General features: G+C 38.1%; 2 protein-coding genes across 2 annotated transcripts; both read right to left on the reverse strand.

Moving 5' to 3' along the window:
• Nucleotides 1-35: 35 nt before the first annotated feature.
• On the reverse strand, nt 36-7,450 carry ykt6 (YKT6 v-SNARE homolog (S. cerevisiae)). The gene is made up of 8 exons (XM_058411153.1): nt 7,145-7,450; nt 6,536-6,670; nt 5,392-5,474; nt 4,285-4,385; nt 3,559-3,663; nt 3,283-3,348; nt 2,835-2,936; nt 36-1,746 (listed from the first exon to the last, which is right to left on the reverse strand). The coding sequence occupies exons 2-8, from the start codon at nt 6,637-6,639 to the stop codon at nt 1,711-1,713; spliced, it is 597 nt and encodes a 198-aa protein (XP_058267136.1). The 5' UTR covers nt 6,640-6,670; nt 7,145-7,450; the 3' UTR covers nt 36-1,710.
• A 909-nt stretch (nt 7,451-8,359) lies between these two features.
• On the reverse strand, nt 8,360-18,854 carry aebp1a (AE binding protein 1a). Its single transcript, XM_058411141.1, has 19 exons — nt 18,291-18,854; nt 16,499-16,819; nt 15,749-15,817; nt 15,574-15,660; nt 15,301-15,363; nt 15,108-15,167; nt 14,810-14,887; nt 14,056-14,165; nt 12,970-13,109; nt 12,673-12,757; nt 12,383-12,527; nt 12,211-12,290; nt 11,910-12,033; nt 11,322-11,518; nt 11,065-11,238; nt 9,808-10,174; nt 9,341-9,480; nt 9,162-9,261; nt 8,360-9,042 (listed from the first exon to the last, which is right to left on the reverse strand). Exons 1-19 carry the CDS (start codon nt 18,553-18,555, stop codon nt 8,465-8,467), a joined length of 3,183 nt encoding a protein of 1,060 aa, XP_058267124.1. The 5' UTR covers nt 18,556-18,854; the 3' UTR covers nt 8,360-8,464.
• Between the last annotated feature and the right edge of the window lie 268 nt (nt 18,855-19,122).

Raw genomic sequence — 19,122 nt, forward strand, 5'->3', positions numbered from 1 at the left:
TAAATTTATCATTAAAAAAAAAAAATCTCTCATCCTCACAGATTCAGCAAGGTGTTATTTCATTTTCAGAGATTGAAAAGAACTTTCCCACTTGATACAACCGCAGTGTTAATTATACATTTATACAATGAGTACACTGAAATGGAGATAAGATTAAAAACTACAGTACAAAGCAGATTAGCTGTCCATTGGAACCGAAGAAGAAAAATGTTAGAGCATATTTAATGCCTAATATCCAATATGTTGCCTATAAATACTTTTTTTTTTTTAATGTACATGTCAGGAGTATATTTTGCCAAGTTAGTTTTATACACAACTACACAAAACATGGTGCTATTCAATCTCCAAATTAAGATTGAATGAGCTGCAGGGATTTGGCAATTACCCAAAAGGCATCTCAGAAGGTCCTCTAGAGCAGCGCATTATATTTTTGGACAAAGAAACACACTTTGATTTATACAATACAACCCTTACATTGCGTAGGGACACACACACACACACACAAGCCACAGAGATTCAGCAACAACTCTGCATAAAGTAAAACACCATCAGATCACTACAACTTTTTTCACGCCATGGAATCACAAGTATGTTCAGGAAAAAGAAATAAATCAAAAACATCAGCCACACTATGCACGCCAGATATCTGATAGTCTTAAACCTTTCTCTGATGTACATCAGCACAGAGAGGAGTTTTGTCCTAACTGACAAACGTTTCAGGAATTTAAAAGTAGCGAGATAGGGATTACGTTGGCTTAGTATTTTTAGAACTTTAGCTTGTGGCAGAAGTAAAGAAAGGAATCAAAACATTAGAAAGATGGAGAACCCAATGTGATTCTAGACTCAACACTGATTGTAGAGGGTCACCGCTTATTAAAATAAAGACAATTCACATTTATTATTCATGTCCGAAAATAAACAGAACTGGATGCTGTATCTATATATTGTTATTAAATGTCATTCAAGGGTAAGGGACTGATTTCAGAGGAGACCACACTTGGAAAAACAAAAGCCTAATGACTACCCTTAACACTTAAGTGCTGATCCTAATAAAACTGGGAATGTGAATGTAACTAAATATTGATTTTAATTAATCACAAAGGATGCAGGCAATGTAAAAGCCAGTCTGACATAATGCACTCAATTTATTTGACAATTTTATAAGTTTACACACTATAAGACATGAGCGTTGAAACCTGGTCATCACCACTAATCAATGCATTTTCCATTATTAAAAGACCCCCCCCCACTATAACCAATCGCTTGGAATATTCATTATTAAGGCTAACAGTCTAACAATGCGCAGCCACTTAAAGTAAGGCACAATGGAGATTTTATGTCTTAACCTTCTCTTTGTGCTGTGCATTTTCCATTCTAAACCCTGCCGACACCAGGGCCTGAGCGGACCGTCTGGGAGAACGGAAGAAAAAGCAAACTCTCTTACAGTGCAGTTAAGTGTGGTGTAGTCTGGGAAATCAGTCCCTCTAACCTATCTGAGAGGGAAAGAAAACAGAAATAAGAAAAGAAAAAAAAATATATATATATATATATCATGGATTCTCTCTATCCCCAACACACACTATAAGGTCTCTGGAACTGTCGTGCCTGCTCTGTGTCTGAGCCCAGGCCGAGAGAGGGACAGAGAGAAAGGGGGATAAAGAGATAAAGAAAAGGTGGTCCAGAAGAGTCGGATCTTTCACGATGCATTCATCACATCACCTCGCAGCAAGAGTTCTGCTTCCGTGCCTGTCAGGGACACAATACACACATGTACAAGGTTAGTGTATTACTGGAATTGAATATACATATGAGCACAAAAATGACTGATTACAGTGACTCTCAATGTGCAGCACCAAGATTAACTTGCATTATACCACAACACTGTTGAATTCTTAAACCTGATTGGTCAGAAGGGCTGATTAATAGTCTAAATAACAGCTGTTGGCATTAATGTGCTCATTTAAGTAATTTGTTTCTATAGCAACATCTTATACAGACACTCATATGGCAGAGGTGCCATATAAATTTCATGTGTTTCAAGATTTTCGAATGTCAATATGGTGAAACATGACATGTTTAGACCTGACATGACAAACCCAAATTATTAGTATAAACATAAAAAATTATGAAATTGCTAGCAACAACAGACTGTTAAGTCATGATGTGATGTTATTGGAAATTATACCAGATCTTGGTTGAATCCTCGAAAATGATTGGTCATTTTTTATTATTATTGTTATTTTTTTTTTAAAAAAAAACTATGTTTAACAAAGAAAAATGTCTAATCGTTGATGTGGTGAAGTGTTTTGTGGGAAGACGGAGAAAAGAAAGGGAAGCACATGAACGACAGAAGTGATAACAGGAACTTCTTTCTTGGAAATTCTACACAAGCGTGACATGTTAATTAATTCAACTACATTCAATACTACATTCCAGACTGTGTGGTCATACAAAAATATTATTTTCATATAAAACACACAGTCTGCTGTGTTTTGTTCCTTATATAAATGATTAAAAGTAGGCTGGTATCAGTAATGCTGCTTCACGTTTTTTACTCCATTTTTGATTATTTTCCTAGGCAGGCATGCATTAGTCATTTTACAGTTGCAAACTTATTTGTTTTTCAGAATCATAAAAAACAACCGGGTTTGTAAACATATTATAATATTAACATGATCATATAATTCCAGATGTTTTAATGGTTACAAGGCTGAAGGACAGCATTTGCCACTACTGTAGTACAGAATGAACCATCAGACTCTGTATTATTTTTGCAGTGGTGCTTTAAATCATTTTCTCTCAGCACATTCTGCATGCAGAGTCATTATACTAACCGTTTTATAAAAGGCTTTTGACTGGTTTCCCAGATGCTCTGATTTCTGTACCAGGTCATCCAGCTTTTCTCCTCTTTCCAGAAGTGACTCCATTGTGTTGTGCTGCAGAAGACATGAGAAATTCACTTAAAGCAACAACATGTACGTTGGCATGCAGACAATCTGTAGTTAAAGTTTTATCACAAACACCAGATGTTGTGGTGACCCGAAGTCACTACTAGGTATCTGAACTTGATTGATCGGATCTCAGAGCTAACCACAGAAAACTGGGATGTTTGCTGAACTAACGAAGCAAGTCAAAATAACTGGATTGGGCTTAAAAATTGAAAGCACAAAATCCAGTATTCTCACGCTCACAGTGCAACACTGATCTGACTGATCAACTATGCAATAAACCATTTTAATAATTTATGACTAGCAATCTGCTTATGTAATCATGTTTATTTACCAGAATAATTTTGGTTTCATCCAGTTCAGCTTGCACTTTGGTCATAGCATCGGCTTCCCGTGGGTTCTGTGGAAACGATAACAGGATTTAGGAACCTTCTTGTAAATGACTTTTGTAAATAAATTAGGCAAAATTAATTGAATTAAATTTAACCAAATTGAATTTTAGTAGGTAGAGTTCATACACATTTCCAAATTAAGCCTGTTAATTTCAGGGAGAAAAATATATTCTGGCTAAAATGCCCATGAGATTACCGAGGATGTGAATCCCTCTCACCTGATACTTGGCCAGGTAGCTATCTAAGGCGGTGTACTGAACAGTAGTTGGTGAGCCTGAGGGCCAATCTATGCTGTTCACTTGCCGAGAGAATTCCTCCAATACCTGCAACAGAGACGAACCAAATTAAATGTAGATATTTGAAACAGATGCCTGAGCTGCTTTAGAATGTTATATAAGGAAAATTCTCACCAGTTGGCTGGTATATGTTTCATTGTGAAAGGAAGGCAGAACTCTAATCTTCTTGCAGTAACTTTGTACTGATCTCCAACATTACAAGCAAACCCAAACCATGCCAGCTTAATTAATGACTCTAATCGCATAACAGAGCCACAGGCCTTTCCCCTTAAATTGTCAGCAGGTCAGTAGGATTTCTCTGATGTAGCTATGAAGTATACAAAGCATACAATTCCTGCTAGGTGACTTTAAAGGCTGTGGGCTTCTTATCAGTTGAAGCAAAACACGCAACAATGTGAACGTTTTTACCTTTTACTTACCATTTTACCCAAACTCCTCCCCCTGCCCTGCCCCACCCCACCATGTCTGATGGACAAACTGCAAAAACTTTACACTAAGATCTGAAGGTTCCAGGATTTCAGATGTTTTATTTCTGCTGAAATTAAGCATGAAAGCCTAAATAAATAAGAGAGGAAATGCTAACAAGGCCAGCTCAACAATTAAAATTTTGAGGAACTTAAGAAACCACGTGTTACAACACAAGCCCACCTTATCGAGCAAAGTGAAGCACACTCTGGAGGGGTACTCGTTATCTGCAACTACTACTCCGCTGAGGCAGTCGTTCCTGACGTACACATGACACAGGTATTCTGTGGATAAGACAAGTGAGGAATAAACTTTTAACACTATGGTTAAAGCACACACTTTCTATCTGGATGACATTTTTGTTCATACAAGATTAAGTAAGGAATTAAAGATGCTACTTTAGGAAGATGATTAAAACAATGGTGTTGATTATTCTGCTATAACGGCATGTCCTGAAGTTTTTTATACCTCCTATTATTTAGCGCACCATTTTCCAAAACTAACTATTTTATTTATTAAAGAATAGTTACATTACAAGTTGGACTATCTGTACACTTCATCACTTTTTTATATGCTATAACTTTATTGCAACTACAACATATAATCTTTTTAGCCGGTCTCTTTTTCTCCCTCATGACATTAAATAAAAAATAGAGCATGTCTCGTCACAAAGCCATCCATCATGAAAACTTTTCCAGATGAGAAAAATGAGTTTTGCTTTGGACACTGAAGATGATATTAGAATTAGAAAATTGTTAAGATTGTATCTGTTCTTTTATAGAATTATTTAGTTATTAATCATAAGCTTAACTGATAGCTTGATTTTATATATCAAATAACGTGTGGATTTTTTAACTCTGACTAAGGAATCGATGTTGCTGTGCTTAATTCATCTGCACTTCCACCCCAAATCTTGCTCATGCACTTTAAATGCCACTAACATCTGCATCGTCTGAGGAGGAAATCGAGGCCTTAAATCTAAACAGGAAACACTTCTGACTGCATGTTCTGATTAAAATAATCAATATGCTTACAGAAAACTCTATTAGGCTGTAAATCACAGAGAAAGCAGCAGACCAAGTGGCAGGCTAACTACAGCTGGCCAGAGTCAGTCAGTTAGAAGATAAACATCAGCTGGCCAATTTGTTGTTCTAATCACTGTGAAGCTTCAGTTCACTCATTTCCTCTCCCAGGCTGAAGGGAGATTAATGACTGGTTTGGAATAAAGACATCTTTTTTTTTCCCAAATCAGTGTAAAGCTTCAGCATCATCCAGCAAACCTTTACTAACCTTGCTCTTTGACGGAAGCACGGCTTCCTATTGAGGAGCGCTCGACTATCAGGCTGCTGGTGAAGGTCATGAACTCTTGTACACTGGAAGACAGGATTGAGGAACACAATTCAACACACATTGTCCACTTTTACATGGTAACGCATTACATCCCAATTCTTTGTTTTGATAATAGGCCTTTAAACTTTTGATTATACAAGCACATGTCCATATAAATACATATACTGGGGGCACAATGCTTACATTTACATAATGCTTCTTTTACATGGGGAGGTGGAGTAATGTCATTATTACAGGAGCATCTCAGGGACTTCTGTCATGTTCAAATCTGTTATGGCAGGCACACATCACCAAAGATCATGTTGTATTACGCCATTTAAAAATGATTCAGTTGAATCACTTCAAGGCAGTCTCTCTCTCTCTATTTGCTTTTATACATGCATATGCACTAGAAACCTGGTATTCTGGAAAGTCCTGTATAATCGTATCCTGCTTGTGCTGGGTTTAAATTGCTTATTTTTAAATTATATGTACTGCACTAATATCCAGAGCTTTCTTGATTTTCAACCTAATTTAATCACAGCCAAATGTCATCCATCAGCCAGCCACAGTGCCTTGAAGCGAGTCAAAATAACTCCCATTTTAGCCTTTCAATTCAACATAGCTTTTTTTGGCTTTGCCTTTACCGATTGTTCATTTAGTGCCGCCGGTTTTACGTGCACTTGATCTTTCATGGAGTTTTGTAGGTGTTGCGATATGCAAATGAGCTGTGACTGGAACATGCTTTGCAAATGTATGTTTAGTTTGGCTTACAACCTCAACAATTACTCACATATGCAAAAAAAAAAAAAAAAGAGAGTGATAAATGAAACCCAATCTGTTTAAAATGATTATACATGGTTCATTGCAGTCATGTGACCTATTAATGATCACTTGCACAGACACACAGCCTTTCATGCAAGTTTTATTCATGGGATTTTTAGCATTGTGACCATGTTTTCACATGAAAGATTCCTGTCTCTAATTTAATGCCTTTAAAGTCAATACAAGAGAAAATAAAACCGGGAAACTGGCTGTTGATGGCTGTAAATGTTACAAGTGAAACCCTGGCCGGCCTCCAGAGAAGAGGAGAACAGGTACACACCTGGATCTCTGAAAAAAACTAAATGAAGATAAATCATAGGCTGATTTGAGAAGGTTGGCCTTGCTCGATCCTTTGTACAACACGCACAAACTGTACAGCTTCATGGTTCTTATTCAGTCTGGGTTATCAGCAGACCTGGAAGAGATACACACAGATAAACATCAGCATGACACTGACAGAAATGAACTCACTCTCTGTCTCCCTCTTTCTCACACTATTTCTCTCTCTCTCTCACACACACACACACACTATTTCTCTCTCGCTCTGTCTGTCTCTCTAACGGTCTCTCTCTTTCATAAGCTCATCAAGTAATTCAGTGTAACTGCATAACAACAGGATTCATATCGCAACCATAATTTTATCAAATTACTTCATTACCCAATCACATTCTGACAGTGCTGCAGATTAAAACACTTTCAGTACTGTTACAGTCGGATTACAGGGTGGATTGTCGTAATATTGGTAGACGTGTCACTTAAATATATTTCACAGCGTTAGCAAGCTAGCAAGAAAAAAATATCAACATACGGTAACAGGATAGCTATTATTTATAGAGCAACAGACTATGCGTTATGAACACGATGTTCAGGGTGACATCTAAAATCTTACCTGTGAAGTTTGATGCGGGAAAAGGAATGCTAGCTAGGCTAGGCTAATTCTAAACAGACTCCTAACAACTTGTGAAGCAGCTAGCTCCAGAGGCTAGCCGGTTTGCTACCTGTATTAATCGTAGGATTTAATATAGTACAATGACTGCCTCACTAAGAAGTGAAGAAAAGCATAATTTTTAAAACACAAATCTGACTCTAATCGATTATTCAACAGTCACGACGGCACACCAGATAATATACGATATCACCATATATTCCTTAGTGAAACTTGGCTGCTAAGTGGCTGAGAAGTCTGCGCGTCGAAAAAGGCTGTGTTACAAATGGCTTCCTATATTTACGCACTACGAAGGGCAAGAAATAATGTTTGTTTGTTTTTTTTTTAATTATTATTATTGTTATGCCAAAATGATATACAGAATTGTACAAGTATAACCACTCGCAACAGGTACAAATTACCAAAGATAAGCAAGAAATAATGGGGTCACAGCCTACCTAGTGCTCTCGACTTTGAATAATACGTCATTTGGGAACAGGCCCCTAGAAAAAGTACGACAGCTCTGAGAGGATTACAAAATAAAAGACAAGCGACGATCTTTAGAGCAGACATTAAAAATCCATTATTAGGCACAAATATTATTCAGGTGTTAGTCTTATTATTTAAACGTACAATAAAATTCTGCTATTTATTATTTACTGCTTTTTTAAAGATTATTCTTGACCCTTTCACTTACCGAACACAAGATTCAAGTTGACGTCTGGTTGTTTTGATTAAACCCATTCTATTCAAATGACCAGCCATTAATTTCTATATCAACTTAATTGTGAATATAACTTTAAATATACTGGGTTGTGATTTCCACAAAAAATGAAAAATTAAATACTACTACTACTACTACTACTACTACTACTACTACTACTAATAATAATAATAATAATAATTTATGAAAATAATTCACTATTATTCATTGAATCCAACTTTAAGAATAACTGTCCTTGATTTTTTAAACAGTTCAGTTTTTATTTATTTACTTATTTATTTATTGAATAAAACCGCAGACCATCATATAATCCAGGCATTTTATTATAAAAAAAAAACATATGAAAAAAATAATAATAATACAAAAAAAAAAAAAGAGTGCCCTTTTGTAAATTAAACGCAAGGTGGCCTTATATTTATATAGGTTTTGTTAAATCTCATTAGAACAATATCCAAAAATCTTTAGGCACTCTGTTCCACAGAGTGAGTGTTCATATTAGTAGAGAATAAAGGCTGGGAGAAAAATCATCAGCTGCGATACCGCCAAGGTGGTGTCTGTGCTCAGTAATCATCTATTCTGTACTCAAAGGTGTAGTCTCGTGTTGGTTCTGTCTCGGGGAGCTCAGGCTCGATGGGATCTGGTGCGTCTGTGTTGCCTATCATATACCACGTGTCAAACCACGAGTCAGTGGTCTCAGTTATCAGCTCCGTGTGGGTGGTGGGAAATGGAGTGGTGGTTGTGGTGGTTGTGGTGGTGGTGGTTGTAGTGGTTGTGGGCACTAGAGTGGTGGTCCTGTTGCCTCTCAGCCTCTGCATCCGCAGCCTGCGCAGACGCATCAGACGCAGACGGCGCAATCGCTCCCTTCTTCCACCAACAGGCACATGATTTTTATTTGGACCGGCATTGCTTGTGCTTCCAGTTTGGGTCCTGGTGACTGCCCGAACTGGTTTATTCCCTCTCTGGGCCATGATCTCTCTAATCCGGGCCCAGTTCGACTTGGATAATGTGAAGCTGCATCGTGATGCACCTGCCTCATAGCCCACCATGCACAAGCGAGTATGAGATGTATAACCATCAGCTCTGGCGGTTACACGATACTCACCTGGGTTTAAAAGACGCCAGTAATCACCTGTAGAAGCTGAGGGGGAAAAGACAAGAGCTATATTATCCACAAGATAATGAAAACATCAGATTTCTGAGGGACTAGACCTGGAACTATTTCTGTACCCTAACGGGAACACATATAGCAGGTGGTACCTGTTTTGACATCATGTCTGATGCCCTCCACTGATATTGTAGCATTTGCGATTAGATTCCCATCAGTGTCCTTTACCACACCTTTAATGCCACGGTGCACCTAATGGATGACACATAGAAGGAAATATTATTTGTTGCTTATACAACACTTCACTGTGACACTTGTCAAAAGTCCTTACCTGCTCTATGAAAGCAAGCAGGGATTCCCGGTTGTGCTCCCACTCCAAAGACAGCTCGCTTTCATGCGGAAACTTGTCACATCCCAGGAAGATAGATATCTCGAAGCAGTTTGTGTGAAGGTAACTGAAATCGTTCATGCCTATAGGAATGCAGATGACAAAGTGTAGTAAATAATTAAATATGCACAGAAACCTTTTTGTGCCTGAACTTAACCTTTGTGACATGTTAAGTCGTATATCTAATTCAAGGGTGTCCAATTTTTTCCAGAAAGGTCTGATGGGGGTGCAGGTTTTCATTCTAACCAAGCACAGCTAAATCTAGAGAAAACCAAGATCCGTGTATTAAACAGGAGGAATCAGGTGTGGCCCCTGCTTGATTGAAATAAATACCTGCACCTGCACTGACCCTCTCCGGATAAGATCGGACACCGGTGGTCTTAGAGCACAGTATATTATTTCTCACTCACTGCCTACGACAGGTTTCCAGTTTGCACGATTAACGATGCCCTGGCCATCTGTGATGTCATCAGTGTGACACAAGCCGTGCTGCGTCTCCGTCATAGTGAGGTGGCTGTGAGCATAGGTCATGGCCAGCCAGCGGAACATGTTCTCGTCTGGCGTCTCACGCAGTGCACCTTCGTTTTGTCTCTGGATCCTGGCCCATGTCTCTTCATTCATGTTGTAGTTTGGACGCCCCGCTGGGCCACGGGCCCGTGGTGGCCGCTGCATGTCAAACGGGTATGTGACGATATTCTCACCTCCCTGCAGATTTGCTCCCAGAACAAAGGGCGTTCGCTGCATCCAGGAGATGATGGCTTTTGTCTCAGCAGCCACCTGCAAACATGGTATGATGTGATCTATGGATCTTCTCAAATTTGCCTCACAAATAAATTACTATAAATTATACCACAGCACGGTTGTATTCTCATATCTTATTGGTCACACAGCTTGGATTCATTTTCTATTATTTGAAGTTTATATTAATGCACTCTATCTAATATGTTAGCGTTTCTATGGTAACAACTAATCATTGTGACATCTTATATAATCTAAGCCTAATAATACACAGATTGAAACAATTAATATAATTCTGTAATGAGATGTGTGATTCATATTTATGGAAGGAGCTTCTAGTGTCAGCAAGTTTTTTTCCCTTCCCCCAACAAGACATGAAAAGGTGTGCTTTCTATTTTTATTTTGTTTTTTGGTTTATTAACTTCAAAAGAGAAAGGAAAAAGAACACTGGAGAGAGAACTAATTGTAATAATGCACTGATATAAAAGTAAGATGTGCTGTTCCTTATAATAAACAAACAAACAAATAAATAAATATCAGGGGGGTGGTAGCGGTATTAATTAACTGTAAGTGCAGTGCAAATATTAAATTATTTGGATAAGAATGAATAGAATACTTTGAACATTTAAGCATTACATAATTCATATTTCTTTTTCCCCTTTAGAAAAATACTGTTGACCAGAAAAAAAGATATTAAAAAATGTCTCAGTTAGCAACATAAATTAGGAATTATTGAAGAAGAAAAAATATTATACAAATAAATAAATAAGTTTTTTCATTTTTTTTTATTTTTCTGAATTATTTTGTTAACCAGGTGATTTTACAGAATATCACAGAGATTAAATTATCGTACTGTGATATTGTCCAACCAGAAAATAAAGCCCACAAAATTGAATGTGTTGTGTATGAAGTGCTTTGCTTGTGCTTACTGATCCATTCAAGAAGTTCTCAGGAATGGGGATATGGTGGTTTGGCACAATGCGGGGAATCCAGCCCCTGTCCTCTGCACCCCAAAGAATGCTATTAAGGTCAGGAAAGTTCTGGAAAATGTCATAACCTTCCTGAGTCCAGTGTCCTAGTGCCCAGTTTCCCATTTCTGAGCCCTGAAACACAAAAGTAATTATAGAATGTGTTATAGAAGATGAACATTAACTTATCAGTTAATAATGTGTGGAACCTGCAATACCATTTCGTAAGCCAGCTCATACGCATCTGGATTGAGAGAGGGCACTAAATGAATGCGCACTCCGTCCACCAGGCGTCGCACTCGAGGGTTGTTGTCATTGTACTCCTTGCAGAGGAACTGCATGAGCAGTAACAGGAGCTCTCTGCCTAGAACTTCATTCCCATGCAGACCAGCAGAGTAGCGGAATTCTGGCTCGCCTGAAATATAAACAGGAAGCACCAAGCATTTACATTACTCAGAATATTTTGTAATGGTAAAAGGTCTTCTGACTTATCACATTAATTATGATACATTTCTATGATGGGAGTGGTCCATTAAAGTGTGACTCCACCTACATCTACAAAGCGAATGGTTTTATTGGTTAAAAAATAATGGAAATCATATGACATGGCATTTAGATCTCAACCCAAATGAACACCTTTGGGAGATTTAGCTATCGTCAAAACACCATCTAAGAGAATATCCTTAGACTAAACTGTGAGAATCTATGCCACAATGTACTGAAGCTGTTATTTCGCCTCATAGTGGCATAACTCCTCACTAGGGCAGTCTTTCTTTGTTTTATTCCTTTAATTTGTCACCCAGGACCTGTCTCATGCTCTCCCGGGTTGTCGGAGATCTCCATCGCGTACATCTTCAGCCCTTGAAAGCTCTTGCCAATGTTGTAGATTCTAGTGATGTTAGGACATTCTTCATTTATCACTTTCATCATCTGCATAAAAAAACAATGAGAGAACAATGGGATGGGATGTTGGATTGCAAACAAGTGAAGAGGCAAAGATCAACAAGAGGCAAAGCAGAGCACTGCACATGTTCAAACAGGAGGACTGCCCTTTAACTCTAACACACCGGTACTTTGCATTATGAAAATGGGGCACGTTGGCCTCACCTGCCTCATCTCCTTGTAGTTGTGATGCCTGTAATCCAAGTCATCGGTGGGTGTGACATCATTCTCTGTCGGGTGACTATCTGTAAAAAAACAAAAAAGGAAAAAAGCTTGTTTATTAAGAAAAAAAACAAAAAACGTTCAACCTGGTTGTAAAGTAAAGCAAAGTGCTTACTAGGTAGGGGGCAGGCAAGCACCTCTAGCCTCATGCACAGACTGCCGTTCCAGCTCTGGGGTAAGATTCGGATATATCGTGCAACCACAGGATGGGAGAACTCGGTCTTCACGGGAGTATCTTTGTCAACATTGCCATAGAAGAGCTAGAGAGTTGAATTCATGAGTGAATGAGTGAATAATGAATAAAGCCTGGATTTAGTATCATACCCATAAAGCAAGGAAGGCATGGCCTAATTATTACATCATGTGCACTTGAGGTAAAATAAATAAATAAATAAATCTGATCACCCATTCAGCATAGCCGTCATGAAGCACCGTCCATTCACGTGTGTCATTACTGAAGGCCACAAAATACGATGAAACAAAATCGTCACTGCAAGGACAAATTTCATTTTGGTTAAAAAGCTGCTTTATTTCTTGCTCTATCATCCTGTAATCTATTAACTAAACTATCGAAAAATGGCTATCAAGACAATCCACAACTGTTCCTCTAGCAGGATTTGACCTGATCGTCAAAATACCTCAAATATTCTACTGCAAACCTCTAAAGACTTTATAGATCAACTTTTTTTGGTCCTTACTTACTTTGTTTCTGAGCTCCTGCCCTGAGTGATGACCCCGGTGTACTCCACCTCTCGCCGGGCATCCAGCTGAAACCAGTGCTCCTTCTCCTCAGGGTCAGCACACCAGGCCCCTCCGTAAACATCTTCCTCGTCATTTGAGGCCTAGAAAAGCAAACCAAAGGAAATCAAGCTTTATTTTAATCCTATCATCACTGACATATGCATCATTATTGACATAAGTGTAATATACAGTTAAACAGGAGCTTTAAAAAAGGGGGGAAAAATGACTGATGACCTCTCAGTAATGCAGTCAAATTCTAATTATAAATTTATATAGTGCAATGAAAAGTATTGGCCCCCTTTGAGAGATTCTGAATTTTGTACATCCTCCGTTTTTTTTGCTATAATATTTGCTATGGATCTTAAACATTTCACAGATTTATTTATTCTCCTCCATCAGCTGGTCCTGCATGAAACTTTTATAGTCATCTGAGGACAATTCAGCACAACTAGTTATCTGTAAAAAAAAAAAAAAAAAAAAAGAAAGAAAGAAAGAAAGAAAGAAAGGAACATAAGTCAGGGATACATGATGAGGCATGCTGTTATAGGAAATGAATCAACAGTTTTATTCCTGTTACTAAAGGTTAAGGATTGCAGTTGCTTCTTCATTCCTTAAATTTTAAATTGTTACAGATACATAGTTACACAGAGCGCAGATACTGGAGATTCCTTCTAAAAAAATGTTAAATAAACCTGTCCTTGCAGAAAACCTCATAGGTTATATGCAGTTTTTTTTATTAATTCTCTGTCATACTTATTTACAAGTCCCTGTGTATCAGCTCTTACTATACATTTATTATTAAATAAATAATTAATATTATTATTATTTGACTCATGGTTCGAAACTGTCCAAATTGTTGTTACCGAGAACGAATCAACACCTTTTGACCAATCAGACAGAAGAAATCGAGATCATTGTGGCATTTGTTCAAACTGATTCGTTTACTTCATAGATATATGAAATAGGAGAAATAGGCAAAGGACTAGGTATTTAGAAAGGGGGCCAATACTTTTTCTGAGCACGATACTGTAGGGTTGGTGTCAGCACCTGCATATTCAAACGACCTCTCTGGGCTGCAAATCCGTGATGGGATGTCGAAGAGGACAAGATTTGGTCGTCCTCCACGCGATGCGACTCCATGCCCATTGGAGGACAATCTGTATTGAGACAACAGAGAAACTTTATTTACTATATAATCTCTAGCTGTATAATCTAAATGTTTTTTCCACAGGAATAAAAATTGTGTGTGGTTGTTACTTTGAGGACTGTCCTGCATTTTCAGATTTGGGCCTGTTCATGTGAATGAGTAACAGTGAATAAGTCCAGGCTTTGACTAACCCCAATTAAACATCTAAGGCATATTTTACGCTGATGGTCATAAAAAGCTCTGTCACTGTTTGTACAGGATGAGAATGAGTGATCACTCTGACTAACTGATTCCACCCCAGAATGAGAGAGGCCTTTTGGGAGGAGAAGCTCATTTGAATGGAGAAAAGGATGAAATGCGAGCCAACAGAATGCTGGCTCGTTCTTAAAACACCCAACACTGGGAGTCAGTCGGGGACTGTAGGCCTCGCTCCAGCTGGACATGAAACACACTGCGGGGGTTGTGAAGCTAAGAACTGACATTTATTGTAGTTTGGGAAAGCGGAGTAAAGAAAACCATTCAAGAAGAAAAGCATATGTCACTAGTGTATTTATAGACATATAAATTCTGCATCATGTGCATTCATGATTTATTAGCTGCTCTGTTTGTTCTGCACAATGTTAGATAATCGTTGTGTTTTTTGGAATGACTTACTTTTGGGTTCGACATAAACAGGAGTTTGCTTTCTTCTCTCTTCCTCCTCCTCCTCCCATATTTTCCTGAGTTTTTCAGCTGTTTTGAAGGAGTTTCATATTAAATGTAAGCTCGAACCAGTACAATCAAGCAGATGTTAAAGTCAGAGGTTAAATAAGTACAGAAAGTGCAGAGAGATGAATGAATTAAAGTGTTGCACTCCTTTGCACATTTCTTACAACACAACACACAGACCACCAAGAAGTCAAATGAGGTCTGAACTGTTATTGCAAAAGACATGCATAAAAAAAATAAAGACCCTTCTCCTCCTTCTCTTTCCGCTTTTTCTCCATCTCCTCCTCCAGTTTTTTTGCTACCACTGATTACAGAGAAAGCAAAAGAGAAAGAAAGAGAGATAGATTGAACCGAACATTACATACAGTAATGTTTAATTTATATTTAATATTTACATTTTAAATATTTTAATCAGACAAGAATTGAAGTAAACGTACAGTCAGAATAATCGTATTCTTCATACCAGGGTGGTGGTACAAGTGGTGTGCCTGTGGTCTCCTCTACACACACACAACCACACAAAATGACAAAAAACATTTCACCCATCTCATAAAACGATCCTGTTTTGACTCTCATTGCCTGATTACAGAATGTCTAATTACAGAATGCAACTGTGAACATAATTATGCCTTCAATTTTTTTAGTGGGTTTTTCTACATGAGGTATCTCAGCCCACTCTATGCCATGAAGCATAATTATCTTTCAAATACCTGGAATGGGTAAATATATGCTGGGATCCTCAGTAATGGGGTCGGCCTCCTTGACTTTAGGCGGGAGACCAGGCTCTGTAACTTCATCTATCAGGAAAATAATAAAGGAAAATATTCAGCTGTTTTTTCATTTTACTTAATACTGGTTTACACGCATACACAAAACTATACATACATCTGGCATCCCAGTAACTGGGGTCATGCTCCTTCAGGATTTTTGTATCTTCATTCTTAGGGGGATGATCTGTGACAGAAAAGGGAGACAAAGATAAAAGAAACTATTAGTAGTAAAACCATCAAATCAGGAACATTTTCTCTAAAATGAACAGTATGTGCTATGTCATTAGACTAATTTACTTATTTGCATATTTGTTTGAATTTCAATGTTTTTCATATCCACATCAGATTACTTGCTGCAAAAATATATAGGATGGAATGATGAGACTGGGGCTGATTTCTTTGTAGCCCAGACTGTAGATTTATCAGTGTGAGTCATTTATGAGTGAAATTCTGGCTACATTTTCCATTTTGAGATGCTGATTTTCACTTTACTGACACATCCGTAACACATTATAAGTAATGATTGAGAAGGTACAGTTGTGAAGTACAGTTGTGGGTGTAATGAACACCAACCAAGTGGATTATTTACTCTATCATCCTGTTTTGCCCCCAGATAGATTAAGCACACGCTGACCAAAGAAACTACAAATTACACCAACGGACAGGTGGCAGAACCGTCAATTTAGTGATTTTTGGTTTGAATGAAAGGGTTTGAACTTTTCAGTTTACAGTGTTTGGTATTCTGAGGAAATGTGGCATGAAGCCAGTAGAGTTTTAAGGACTAATCACAAATCTGCAACCACTAATAAAAATATATACTTTAGAAAATAACAAAATGACATAACGCATACTGGCAAATATGTACATTTATTAAATCCGAGTTCTGTGTGAATTTTCTCCTCTTCTTCCTCCTCCATGGTTGGTTTCTTTGATGGAGAGCTGGGTTTCTCATTTACTTCATACTTTGGGGTGGCCTTCACTACCTTGGACTTCTTGGTAGGTTTAGGAAGTTTGGGTTTCTTGGTTGGTTTTGGTGGTTTGGGCTTTTTGGTTGGTTTTGGTGGTTTGGGTTTTTTGGTTGGTTTTGGCTTCTTTGTTGGTTTCGGAGGCTTGGGTGCTTTGGTGGGCTTGGGCGCCTTTGGCTTCTTTGCTTTGGCCTCTTTCTCTGCTGCTTTCTTTGCCTTTTCTTGAGCCGAAGAAAGAAAAAGAAATTATATCACACACACAAAAAAAAGAATAGAGGCGGAATATAAACTGCATAGAAATAATCAAAAGTCATTTTTCAATTTGTTGTTTGGGGAAAATATATGTATATAGTCAGAAAAGTAAATCGCATACTATACCAGAGATAATATTCATCATGTATGTATATGTAGGTCATCCAAATCACTTACACCAATCTTACACTGCTTTCAAACCTTGACATACAGTCTACAGCATGGATTGATACACTTTTCATGAAGCTAGACTCACTAGACACTTTAGGATCAGTTCATTCACACAATTATTTACTCAGACAATCATGTGGCAGCAAGGCAGTGTATAAAATCATGCAAGTAAAGGTCAAGGGCTTCATTAAATAAAAACTGCAAGATAAACTGCAATCTCTGTGACTGGCATGGTTGTTCTTGTCAGATTTGAGTATTTCAGAAATCTCCTTTGATTTTCACGCATAGTCTCTAGATCTTACAAAAAAAAAAAACTTCTGTGAGTTTACGTGAGAGACTACAAGGGTGGTTCAAACCTTCAGGATCTCAAATAACCATTCATTATATCCAAGGTGAAATGAAAAGTAACCTGAGAATGCAAAACACTTTGAACCTTGAGGCTAAAACAGCAGATGACCACATCGAGTTCATTCGTGTCATCCAAGAACAGGAAATCTTTGGCTACAGAAGATTCAGGCACAGACTCCGCAAATGTTTTTTTCCAGTCTTCAACTCTCCAGTTTCCATGGGCCAAGTGTTCGTTCTTTTAGCAATTCAGTGTTAAAAACATTTAAGAATGTAACAGCTATTAAACAGTTGTCAGACAATGATAGCTAGCAAATGAAATTAATAGTGTCAAATTGAATCCAGATCATAGGCATAAATCTCTTGCTCGTCTGCAGATAATCTAGTAATCATTTATACTCATCGATCACGAGTCTGTGTAGGTGTGTTTATACATTTTTTTTTCTTCAATACTCAGTCCTTTTTAGCCTAAACAATTTTGACTTTAAGACAGATAGTTGTCTTAATCTGTGTTAATCCAAAGCAACTGATTCAAAAGGACGGTTTCTCTTCCTGACTCTGCCTCTGCAAAAAAACTGAACACTAGAATCTTTTATTAGCAAAATAGAGTAAAGGAGGCGTGCTTGGATGGGGAGAATAACGTCCATGTTTCACTTGGCCATGCTGCCATCTGTAATTACCATCTACTCCTTCACTACTCGCCTAACCGTAATCTCTTTTCCATTCACTACCCTGAGAGTGTTTGTAGAAAATATATATTGTGTCAATGTAAGAAGGCTGCCTTGCATAAAAGGAAAGCCAGATTGGTCAAAACGTTAATAATACCCTGTATAATCGTTTGAGAAGAAACTACTCTTACAATCTTAAACCAATGCACATGCTTTATTACTGAACAGTCTGATGCTGATGCTAAATAACATTTACCTGCTAGGATGTCTTCTGGTGACTTTTTACTGCTTGTTTTGTCATTTTTACCCTCCACATCTGCACTGGGTTTGTCCAGCTGAGTGTCTTCTGACTCTAATTCTTCTTTCTGCTGATCAGCAACAGCTGATTGTCTTCTGAGACCTTTGGTGGTCTTTCCAGGCCTGATGATGCCGTCTGCTTCCACGTTGTCGAAGCATGATAAAGTCCAGCAGAGTGAGAACAAGGTGAGACAGAGCCTAACCTTTGACCTGTGCATCTTCATTCAGTGCAGCCGAATGGAGAATCAAGGTGGAGGAAGGTGGAGATCCAGGCTCGCTGTCACAGAAGAATGTGCCAAGGCAGCAAATGGAAAAAGGAAAGGAGTGTGTTGGTTTTCTTTAAACAAGCAAAGACGGTGGTCAAATTTTAAGACAACACACTAATCTGAACCAGAGGAAGAATGAACGAGAACAACAGTGGAATCAGATGTAGAGCTGAAGTTGTATCTCGCTTGCTTTTTCGTACCGAGCTGTTCCTCCAGCTGAATTCCTCCGACAGCCCCCTCTGAGTGAGTGTGGGAAGTCTTGGGGAAAAAAGGATTGGTGTCTGAGGAGGGTACTGGAAGGAGGGCTTGAGGAAGGGGGAGGGTGTGTGGCTCCAAAAAAAAAAAAAAAAGTCAGTAAAGACAAATGATTTCGAACATCTTGTATTAAATCGATTTAATAAAATACAGATTAAAGTTCTTAATCAGTTATTTCAACCCAAATAATACACACCCTTTTTCTTAACCAAGCCATCTCATATGTGTTGGCAAATTTGTTTGGTCGTTTTTATTAAATAGAAATTAGTT

The sequence above is a fragment of the Hemibagrus wyckioides genome, linkage group LG16, assembly GCF_019097595.1.
Source record: "Hemibagrus wyckioides isolate EC202008001 linkage group LG16, SWU_Hwy_1.0, whole genome shotgun sequence".
Taxonomy (NCBI): Eukaryota; Metazoa; Chordata; class Actinopteri; order Siluriformes; family Bagridae; genus Hemibagrus; species Hemibagrus wyckioides.

Coding starts and splice junctions, on each gene's coding strand:
- aebp1a (XM_058411141.1), bottom strand. CDS start 18,555: ATGAAGATGCACAGGTCAAAGGTTAGGCTCTGTCTCACCTTGTTCTCA. Junction 14,166..14,809: donor TGTTTATGTCGAACCCAAAA/GTAAGTCATTCC, acceptor GTCTCAATACAG/ATTGTCCTCCAATGGGCATG. Junction 10,175..11,064: donor AGAACTTCTTGAATGGATCA/GTAAGCACAAGC, acceptor CCATGTTTGCAG/GTGGCTGCTGAGACAAAAGC.
- ykt6 (XM_058411153.1), bottom strand. CDS start 6,639: ATGAAGCTGTACAGTTTGTGCGTGTTGTACAAAGGATCGAGCAAGGCC. Junction 3,664..4,284: donor GCTTCACTTTGCTCGATAAG/GTGGGCTTGTGT, acceptor TCTCTGTTGCAG/GTATTGGAGGAATTCTCTCG. Junction 1,747..2,834: donor CAAAAGCCTTTTATAAAACG/GTTAGTATAATG, acceptor TGTCCCTGACAG/GCACGGAAGCAGAACTCTTG.